At 49.7% G+C, this 11083-nt stretch overlaps 1 protein-coding gene across 1 annotated transcript; it reads right to left on the bottom strand.

The window, feature by feature from the left end:
- Nucleotides 1–1183: 1183 nt before the first annotated feature.
- KCNJ2 (potassium inwardly rectifying channel subfamily J member 2) lies at nucleotides 1184–8062 on the bottom strand. Its single transcript, XM_068413104.1, has 2 exons — nucleotides 7929–8062; nucleotides 1184–2991 (listed from the first exon to the last, which is right to left on the bottom strand). Exon 2 carries the CDS (start codon nucleotides 2773–2775, stop codon nucleotides 1492–1494), a length of 1284 nt encoding a protein of 427 aa, XP_068269205.1. The 5' UTR covers nucleotides 2776–2991; nucleotides 7929–8062; the 3' UTR covers nucleotides 1184–1491.
- Between the last annotated feature and the right edge of the window lie 3021 nt (nucleotides 8063–11083).

The following is an 11083-nucleotide window of genomic DNA, read 5'->3' as shown; positions in this document are numbered from 1 at the left end:
ATCCCTGTGCCATTCCCAAGCGCTGGGTTGTAAAAGTCCTTTCCCTCTCCATTACCCTCTCCCTTCCTCACCAAAAACCCTCTTCCCGGGGATTTACACCTCGCTCAGCTCATCGCTGCCCGAGCGCCTGCTCCAGCAGCGTCAGCCTCTCGCCTCGACCGGCGGCTTCGCGTGTCTCCGGCGCGGTGGGACGGGTGACACAGCGGAGCCACGGGCTCGGGGCACGCGGAGGGTGGCTCAGTTCCCAGGAGGCTGGGCCAGTGCCCAGCTCCAGCGCCCGTTGGCAACGTGTGCGCTAACGCTTGACCTTCTGCTGCAGCCCGGCTCGGCGAGCGACTCGCGAGCACAGACCTCGGCTTGTTTGCTTTCCCCCAACTGTGTTTCTCCTTACAAGAAAGGAAGAGAAATTATTTCCCCCTAGAAGAGCAAGGGGGAAGGGGAGGAGTCCTAGCTCACTTTAGATCAGTCTTAAGCTTTTAGAATAAGGTGCAAAATAAAGGTCTTAAAAAGAAAAGAAAAAAAAAAAAGAAAAACATCAAAACCAAAAAAAAAAGTGTCTGAGGTTTGAAATTCTCTTTGTTTAAAGCAGCCTGTTCTTTTTTTTTTTTTTCTCCTTTTTTTTTTTTTTAAATAAATTCTGCTGTGCAAAACTGTGCATTTTCTTTGGTATCCATTTAGGTAGTTTTAACTTAGTACTTTGTCTATGTATATAGATATATTTTATTTCATTTTTCCTTTTAGACAGAGAATTAAATTCTCCCCCCAAAAATCATAATTTTGCTGGAGGCTACTGATTGGCCTGATATTACATAATGCCCCTTATGTAATTGGAAAGAGAGAAATTGATTCTAGCTCTCAAACTACTGGCCTCAAAAGGAGTTTAGACTTTCTGGCAACATCGGCTTCTCTGAAGTGATCACGAGCTTTTCAACCCAAAAAGTTCAACACTGACTGTTTTGTTTTCTTTTTTTTAAATTACACAAGAGAAAATAAAAACTACACTGCAACAAAAATAACCATTTGTGTTCATGTAGTTAGCAGCAGCTTTTTAAAAAATAATTATAATAATAATAATAAGGCAGATTCTTGCCTTTGTTATGCCATTAAAAACATTCTTGTTCCCTAGAGAGAAGCATTCTGGAAAAAGTTGAAAAAAATAATAATAACCCAACCAAAGCTTGCCTGCAAGTTCAAGTTTTGTAAAAAAATATATACATAATTTATTCTACAACATATGTGCCTTCTGTTCATACTTAGACATGTTTAGTGCTTTGTGTTTAGAGTTCATTTTCTGTCATCCCTCCTCTGAGGACAGCCCTAAAACCAGCCTGGGTTTCTCAGGTCTGCTTGCCTTCACACCACTCTTCAACAGTACCGTTGTCTGAAAACTTTTCTGGGCCAACTTCTCAGGTCAACGTGCCTTTGACCGATTGATGTATTTATTTTTTTTTTCTTTCCTTTCAACCAAAAGAGAGAGGAAGAGTTTGTCAGTCATATTTCCGACTCCCGCCGTAGCGGCCGTGGCTCTAGAGGCACCCCTGCTTGGTTGTGGTGGTCCATGTCCGGGTGGGTGTCTGTGCTCATGCTCTCAGGCACCCCAGTGTCAATCTCGTCCTCCTCTTTGCTGGTGAGGGCCACTTCGTTCTCGTAGCAAAAGGAGTTTGCGTTAGAGAGGATGTATTTCTTTTCTGCTAAGTCTCTGGCACTACAGATGGGTGTGTTGGGCACTTCGTATGTTTTGTGGAACCTCGAGTAGTCCACTTTGTAGTAGTTTTTCTCTTCGAAGAGTACAGGCTCATAGCGGTGGCCCCAGAGGATCTCGTTTGCCAGATATGAGCTGCGGCACTGGGTAGTCATGGCAGTAGCTTCCACCATGCCCTCTAATATTACTACAATTTCAAAGTCAGCATTGTCCATGTCTTGTTTGCTCAAGTCATACAAAGGACTGTCTTCATCTATCTCGTGTACTATTGTAATTGGGGAGACCAGGAATATGCGGTCTATCCCGCTGTCAAACCCTACGTTGATGTCTATTTGATCCAAAGGGATGTACTCCCCTTCTGACGTGATCCTGGATTTGAGGAGCTGTGCTCGCACATGTGCCTCCACCAAGTGGCTTTTCCTCAGGTTTCCAACACGCCACATCAGGCACAGTTTTCCGTCTCTCATGGCCACCACGGCATTGTGGCTGAAGACTAGAGTTTCATTTCTCTTTTTTGGCTTAGCCATCTTTGCCATGACAGCACCAATGATGAAGGCATCAATGATGCAGCCTACTATAGACTGGAAAACCACCATGAACACTGCGATGGGGCACTCGTCTGTGACACACCTGAAGCCGTAGCCGATCGTGGTCTGGGTCTCAATGGAGAACAGAAAGGCTGCGGTGAAGCTGCTCACTTGAGAGACACAAGGTTTGTTATTTTCTTGATTCTCCAGATCCCCGTGCAACAGCGCAATCAACCAAAACACACAGCCAAAAAAAAGCCAGGAGAGGATGAAAGTCAGGCAGAAGATAACTAGCATCCACCTCCAGCGGATGTCCACGCAAGTGGTGAAGATGTCTGCCAGGTATCGCTGTCCCTTCTCACCCACGTTAATAAACTGGACGTTGCAGTGGCCATCTTTTTTGACAAAGCGGCTCCTGCATTGCTGTCTGGTGTGTACCTTACTCTTTCCGTTCCCAAAGCCGTTGGCAACGGCCATGGTTGCCAGCTTCATGCCGTCCTCTTCCGAAGACACGATGCTGTAGCGGTTGGTTCGCACGCTGCCCATCACTACTGCTGTGGACTGAGGTGCTTCTGCTTTAGAAAACAGTCTAAGTTTCTGCAAAACCCTTTGGAGAAACAGTTTTGAAAGTTCTAGAGGAACACACACACACAGAAAAACTGGGGAGAGGCCGGAGTCCCCAAAAGCCCTTGGGTCAACCAAGGACAGTCTTCTGGCATGCAGAGTTAGCTTAACAAGTAACCGTCATAGAGAGGGCATGGTCTGCAAGAGAAAGAGAAATGTCATGTTAGATCTTGGAGGAAAAGGATAAGGAATCAAACCTGCAAGAACCAACTACAATTCCTCCCGTGGACCTGCAGGAAGTTTCCTTATTCTTAATGACAGCATCTCCTGGGCTGCACGATGCGCGCAGTTGGGTATTGACAGAAGTGACATCATTAATACAAAGAAGGCATCACTCTTCCTGAGCGAAAGCACTGAGGTGATCATGTCACACAAGTCTCTAAGCAATATTCACTTTAAAGCTGGACAAGCAAAGAATCTATCTACTGTTTACAACTGTGCTTTCTGTTTATTTTGAAACAAACAATTAGCTTTAACATCCATCTGTTCAAATATAAATACTGAAGCAGGTTTCAGTGACATACGATGTGTGTCTCCTGGACTGTTTTACCTACGACAAACAAGGGAGTGTGCAAAAGGGAAGATGACATGTACTGAGAAAAGCAATAAACTTGGAAAATGCAAATATCCGTGATTTCCATGAAATTACATTGCATATAGCTTTTTTTTTTTAATTAAGCTAAAAAAAAAAAAAGCAGGAATAAAGGCTGCATTAGTTCCTCTTTAACTCCATAAACTCATTGGGATCTGTGCCATTTTTACACTCATGTTAGGCTTAAGCTGTACAAAGTAAACTAAACCTTATAACAACCCTCATCTGCTCCTGCCAACGCAACTAGCAAAAGGCTACGATGGAGTAGGACCAGCTGAGTGTCTTCCTAACACCTTTGGTGGGAAGTACCAGCTCCTTCCCCTTGGGAGCCTGAGGCAGCCAGTTCCACCTCCAAGGGGTAACGGTTCTGAGTGTCCCCTGGGTCTTAAATGTCAGCAATTAAGACTCAGCAAAGAGGATACAAAACCTTCTTCCTGAGGGTAGAAGCCACCAAACTTGTTTCAGGGAGGTCTGGCTTAGACCCAGGTTTAGCTTTTAACAAGTGCGTCATCCATTAAGTCATGTATATCAGGAAATGTAATTGGGATACTGCAGAGGAGAAGAGCTGCATTAATGCAACTGCTCCGTCCACACATGCGCCCCGTGGAGGAACGAAAACTAAAACCAAGCAATGAGGACTGTCTGCTGTCCATTTGGCACAGAAAAGACTTCAGTACCACTTACAGTAGTGGGAGATTAAATCATGATGCTCTTCATAAATCAATATTATCAAAACCCATCTGAGTTCGCCCAAAACCCAACAATACTGCAGCCACCAAGGAGCACGACCTCTGCCCATGAAGTGGCTTCAGTACCCTGTGGCTCTTCCTCTGACTCGTATCTGACAACAGCTGTAGACGAGAGTTCATCTCCTTTCCCAAAAGCAGCTCCTAAAGCCCTGCAGAGGTGTTCCAAAAACTTGAGGGATTTCAAACAGTTCCTCAGCCCTCCCACATCCTCCAACCGCATTGCAAGGGCGTTAGGTCAGCACACACTTGTTAGGGAAAGAGCAGGTGACAAACAGAAAACAACACCGCGCTCGCAGCCGCGTGCAGGCTGGGTTTCCCTCGAGAATCTCTTCAGGGTTTACTTTTACCTTCTCTTTTCTCCTCACTTCTGTTTGTTGTGCAAGAGTGCGTCCCGACGCCTACTTGCTGAGATTAGTCATCTGCGACTTCAGCAGCGTACGAGGCATTTTGGCAGTTTTTGATGGGTGCTCATCAAATGCCCAGTTCTGAGTACGGCTCTCAGCCAGGCAGGCTTACGGGATGGTGTAGCTGCCCTCTCGCTTATCTGACCATCTTGCCTGCGCTGTGTAAGGATTCACATTTTCCCCCTCATACATTTTTAGTCATCATTCTCAAAAATACAAAGGAATTCTTTTAGTGTTCACTTAAATTATTTTTTTTGGCCGAAAAAGACTTTTATTACAAACCTGAACACAGTGGGGAAAGTGAAATGACAGTTAATACATTCCACACAAAAAACTCCTTGTAAAACCATTGCATTGGGCTGCAAATCGATCACTTTTATAAACCACATCCTATAATCACAGTCATGTTTGACTTCCACATTCAAAATCTGTTTGGTTCCAAGCTGATGGAAATACACAGCCTGGGAAACACTATTTTTAAGTCTGTCTTTGTTTCTTTTTCCTGCATTGTCTCTTGCATTTTAGAGGAAAACTTGTGGTTGGGGGAAAGATAAGCTGTAAAGTCTCAAGGGGCTGAATATGTGGGTCCCCCCACAAAAGTCTTGACCTGAGGACATTTGTTGGAATTCCACAAATCACTGAAATCACAACGCCAGCTTCCTGCGGCGAGCTGGCTGCATTCAGGAGTCTGGCACCTGAATTAGGTGTCGTACATTGGCATATTCCTACTCTGAATGGCTGAGCACCTTCTACCTACTGTTCCTTGCACAGCCTCACACCTTTGCTCTGCCCGTGGGAGCGATCCTGCACCAGTTTGGCTCTAACGGTCCTTAACCTGGGGGGGTTGTGTGGGGGAGTGTGTGTGTGCCCAGGGGCACCCTGTGCTGCCTTTACAGACTGCTTGAAGTTTATACAACAAAGCTCTGGCACGGTCCACGGCAGCATAGTTGTCTTCTTTCTTTTACAGCACCAATTGCCTCTTTTCCTTGCGAGTGCTTGGAGTGGGGAGGATGCCGGGATGGGAGCATGGCCAGCACCGTGCACAGGGACTGGCCAGTGCGGCACAGGCCCTGTAAAACACCCAGTAGATCCACAGGCTGCCTGATCACACACCTGATGTGTGTTCACCCTGACTTTCACAACTAGTTTCAGTAGAGCATCCCTCAAAAATCCCACAAACAATCAAACTAGCATGAAAACCCAACGGTACTTCTTATTTTGCTAATCCACCTGCTGCTCAAAGGCAAAACAAGTTTGCTCCCCCCACACACACCCTATTATCTATTGGTGGCACCGAAGATGTCGAGCTAGTGTGGGACCAGCCCTGCAATCCTCACCAGACAAAAGAAGCCAACCCAGAACCCACAAACCAGCCCAATCTTTGCGTAATTGGGCCCAACGCACTGCAGCCAGACACATGCACACACACACACACTCAGCTGTAACTGCAATCATCACTAGGTGTGTTGTTATTATTAATTCAGGCTACCTCTCCTCCTGGAAGAGAATACAAGACTAGAGCAATGCAGCCTGTAATTACCAGCACTGGCACCGACGCAGCTTTACCGGGAAAGGCTGAGATGGGGTGGGAGAGCCCCGGGCTTGCTCTGCTGCAAGGGGATGCTTGGAGGAGCAGAGCAAACCGGGGCTGTGCTGCATCTGCAGCATTTCTGAACCCCGGTTTGTGCAAACGCCACGATGAGGAGCCCAAACCCCCACTGTCCCCTTAGCAAGCATCCCCCTCAGGACCTCCCCCCAGGAAAGACATTCCCATCGCAACCGAACAGCTCAAAGGGAATTTGTGCAAAAGGTTTAATACCGAGTAATAACTCTGAAGCGCAAAAAGAGCAGGGAGGGGGTAGAGAGCGAAGCACTAACGAGCGCTTGGAGCGGGTATTCCCAGGCTGACGCCAGGCAGGAGCGAGCCGGGCACATGTTGCTAAGAGAGACCCAGCACCAGCTCAGCCCAGCGCCGGACCCTCCTGCCCGCGGTAACCGGACAAAGCAGCCCCCGGCCCCCGCGGAGCCTGTCCCCATCGTCCCCGCGCCCTCCCTGCTGGGCACGGCCACCCCCCGTAACCTTCCTCCAGACCCCCCCGTTACTTAAAAGTCATTCCCTGGGGCTTCTGCACTGCTTTGGGTGCTACTCAAGTGACACCAAGTGGGGAGCTGCCTGTCAGAAGGATCCGTCCTGCGCGATGGGGGGGAAAGGGGGGGGGAGAAAAAAAAAAAAGAAATAATAAAAAAAGAGCGGATGATGTAGGGAAATGGGTGCAAAGAAACAGGAGAAAGGAAAGGACAAAGTGGCGTTTGCATCTGCTGTCCTGCAAAGCAGCCGGGTTCCGGGTATTTGCAGCCGGTGACCGGCGGAGCAGCCATCACCAGGGGGTGTCCGTGATGCACCGGCCGGCAGCACGGCAGAGCAAACAAGTGCAAAGGTGGGGCCGAACCCCGGCGCCCGGTGCCGGCGGGTGCGGAGGCGGCAGCAGCCTGCGGGAGCGCCCAGACGCGTGTCCCGGCTCAGTGGCCCCGGCCCCGGCACCTGCGGGGCTCCGGCTGCCCCGGCCCGGGAGGGTGACAAAGCAGCCACTGAACCCCCGCAAACAAATCTGTCATTTCTTATCAGTATTTTTTCCTTTAGCTGTCATGAACTAAACCGAAACAATACAGTCTCTTCACAGGCTCCCCAGCTGCAATGTTGTTTTTTTTTTTTTTTTCTTTCTTCCTATTTTTTTGTCAGGATGATTAGAAAGAAAACCCCCCGTTTCCATCATGCCAATGAATGAAGTTACAGGTCCATTTCACACCCCTCTAAAACATTTCGGACACTCCTTTCAAAAACACGCATCTGATCTCTAAGGTTTGATACTTTTGACCTCTCTCTTGTCCAGGAAACAACAGGCGAGAATGGGAAGGGATGGAGCGGGGCGAGTGCTGCGGCACGGAGCTGCCATGCAAACTTCCAGCCCTTCCCCAGAATAAAATATCTCGGGGGCGGGGGGAGAGCAGCTGGTGCCTGGAAAGTTATGAACATAAACAGATGCTGCAAGCAGATGCTCGAGTGTTCCCAGCATACCTATCTAATTATTTTAGGCACTGAGAATAGCTCGTGGATGGTGCACGAGAAACGCAGGAGTTCCCTCTCCAAACGGCTGTGCCCGAGCGTGCAACACAGTCACCGACACGGAAAGCGTTAGCTCGGGAATTGCGCGGTGCGGTGCGCGCACCGAGAGCTCCCGGCGCATCGCCCCTGCCCCGGGCAGCCGGGGGGGCACTGGGAAGCGGCTGGGTGGGCGTCTGGGATAGATCTCGAAAGAAGGCGCTCCTTACCTGCCGGTGGCCTTAAAGGAGGTGCTTAGAGGGTTAAAAGGCGGTTAGATCCCGCAGCGGGGGGGACGCAGCAAGGCCAATCCCGGGGTGCCCGCCGCCCGCCGCCGCACCGCTTGCAACTGAGCCACTCAATGAGCCGCTGCCCCTTTTTTTGCGGGCTGCCATGTGATGCTTAATAGCGGCTCCGCCGTCCCCGCCCTCGCCGCTGCCCCGCACCAATGGGAGGCGGGAGGCCGGGCCGGGCCGGCGGCGGGGCCGGGGCAGCGCGGCGGAGCGGCCGGGGACGGGGCCGGGGGGAGCGCGGCGGTGCGGTGCGGGGGGCTGCTCCGCGGGGGGCGAGGGGGGGGGGGTAACCCGGGGCGGGGGGTCCCGGGGGAAGCCGCGGTGGCCGGTGCGGGGAGTCCTGGGGGGGGGGGGTACCCTGTGCGGGGGAGCCCCGTGAGAAGCCGCGGTGCCCGGTGCGCCGGAAGACGGGGGCGGCCGCAGCCCCTCGGCTCTGCGGGGAGGCAGCGCCGGCAAAGCGGGCAGCGCTGCGGCGGTCCCCGGCCCCGCTCCGGCCAGTCCCCGCTCCGGCCGGGCCCCTCCAGCTGTGCCTGCGGGCACCCAGCACCTGCCACGGGTGTTCCTCCCCCCCCACGCCGAGAGAGGCTTTTGCAAGACTTCAGTGGGAACTTGGGAAGGTCCCGTGGGGGATCTGTATGCCTGCTCGCTCCGGTTTTCTTGTCTCGGGCTAGTATCCGAGGCCCCGTGTAGTAAGGAAAAATAGCAGAGAGAAAAGAGTTTTATTCCTTTTCTTCCTTCCTTTATTTCAGTAAAGAGACACGCTAAGATTCAGGGTATCTAATCACGAATGTCTGACCCTAACATGCTCTAGAAGCAACAGTCAAGCATACAGCAGCACCGCTATTAAACTTAACATCCTTCTCTGTCACTGAAATTGAACGTCCCTTCTGAAACAAAAGCTTTGATCCCTGAGCTAAGATCTTTTGGAGCAAGGCTGGAAGCAAGAGAAGTATTTGCCTGGCTGTGGTACGTAGGATCTATTTCTTTGTTTCATAGATCACCTGTGGCAGCTCGATCCGCAGACTGGCTGGCCGTTGATGAAATACGCAGAAATCAAAATGATTTTTAATAGCCTGTCCTCCTTACAGTGGACGTGGCCTAAGACAAAGAAAACAAGGATGAAATGTCTGGCTGGGAGCCTTGCAGGAACAAAAACAGCCTTGTAAGCACCCTCTGAAGTTTGCCAAGCTCCAGCTCTGATGGACAGTGCAGGGGTGTTAGTTTCCGAGGCAGGTGTCGGCTGCGGCAACGCGCTCCCGCTGCCCTCGGAAAGCCGAGTTCCCGAGTGCTAACAGCTGAAATGCACCAGGGAGCCCCGTCTGGTGTGCTGCAAAAAGGAGAGCCAAGGTGACTGCTGAAGGCAAGGGCTGCAGACCACACAAGGCTTTAGAAATTGGCGTGAACACCTTGAATTGCAAGCCAGGACTGCAACGGTAACCTCTACAACACCCGGAGAACAGGTGCTGGGGATGCTTCTGGGACAAGGCAGCGTTAATCAGCAGTCAGGTCTCCTGCCTGGAGCTGCTGAGGGCTAGACTGGTCCAAGTGGGTTGGCCACTCTCCTCCGGGGAGCTTCCTTACCATGTCCAGAACAGGCTCTAAATATGATTCCGTGCTTCCCACAGCAATGCCAGTGCCTGCAGTCACTCGTAGTTGCTTAAACTGTCCTCCTTCTCCTCCTTCTCATCTGTTTCATAAGTTTACAACTCTGACATTAGCTGTCTTTAAATACTCAGTGAAAATGCTTTGCCCAAATGCTTTCTCATGGAGTATAGGCTTTAAGAACACACTCCGTATACAGTTACTGACCTGTTTCCAGTGACTGCCATTGCTGTCACTTACACGAGTTCCCCATACTCCGAATGAGGAAGCGCCACATTATTGCTGCAACAAATACAATGGCCAAATGCAGCTGGTTTTAAAAGTCCCCAGTGTTATGTGAGCAGGGTACACAAAATCGACACGATGGGGAGAGGGGAAGAAAAGACAAGTGCTTGTGTATATTAAGCAATCTGGCATGTTGGGCAATCGTATTGTTTGTGAGTCATTCTTGGGTGATTCTGTTCAGTTTTAAGGGGAAGAGAAGTCCTACAACACAGGTAAGTTTCTTATGAATGACAAATCTGGACTGCAATTATTTTATTCATTCAGTAAGGTGAAGATCATCAGATCCATAGGATTTGAAAGCCATAGGCACAAATACTGCACAGTTCATGTACCTGTACCAGAGGCAGTAAATCCCTCATTCCTCTGAGTGTATGTGTGCTGTGAACAGCTAAAATAGCAACAATTTGACCCACCTTGAAGAAGTATGTGCTCATCTATATGTAAGTGAAACAGAGCAGAGCTGTGATCCACTACGAGATGCTCTGCCCAGAACACACGCAGTGTGCTGGGGGGTGTGTTCGACAAATCTCTGCACAATATCCACAAGATATTACAGATTACAGCCTGACCTTGTAGACTCTTACTCAGCCTTTACTCATGCAAACCGACTGATAAAGACTACAGACCTACAAGACCCAGAGATCCCAGATCGGCCGATGTGAGTAAGACTTATTCACAGCAGCCCAGCCTTGCAGGTCAGGCCAGCCAGCCTTTCATACTGAGGAAGGGTAGAGCACATACAGCACAATTATTTTACAGCTTGCTTAAAGCCGGAGCAGCTCTGCCCAGAAAGCTCTTCTTAGAATGAAATGTCGATTCTAATCTATTACACACAGAATGAGAAGGTAACAAAGCTGTCTCTCTTCTGCATGGACTTCAGCAAGAGAAGTACTTCCAAACCCCCCAAACAGGGAAGTTGAAGTTACAAGAAAAGTTTCTAAAAAACCCTTTCCTGTTGCAACAAGCCAGGACAAAGAGGGTGAGGGACAGCTGAAAACTTAACCCTCAAGAGTCAGTGAATTTGTTTTCCTTCTCTCAATGAATGGGTTTCTAATTTGAGGCAATCTAGCTGCAGAAGTCTCTTACTACCTCACTACAGAGCCTGGCGACTGAAATATTAGAAGAGTGATGTGAAATGGTCATAGTCTGAGGAGTTTTCAAGACAAGATCCTCTATCTGCAGAAGAAAGTGTCAGGGGATAAGAA

This window comes from Nyctibius grandis, chromosome 15 (assembly GCF_013368605.1).
Source record: "Nyctibius grandis isolate bNycGra1 chromosome 15, bNycGra1.pri, whole genome shotgun sequence".
Lineage (NCBI taxonomy): Eukaryota > Metazoa > Chordata > Aves > Nyctibiiformes > Nyctibiidae > Nyctibius > Nyctibius grandis.
The sequence above is the reverse complement of the archived record's forward strand: the minus strand, read 5'-3'. Positions and strand labels throughout refer to the sequence as shown.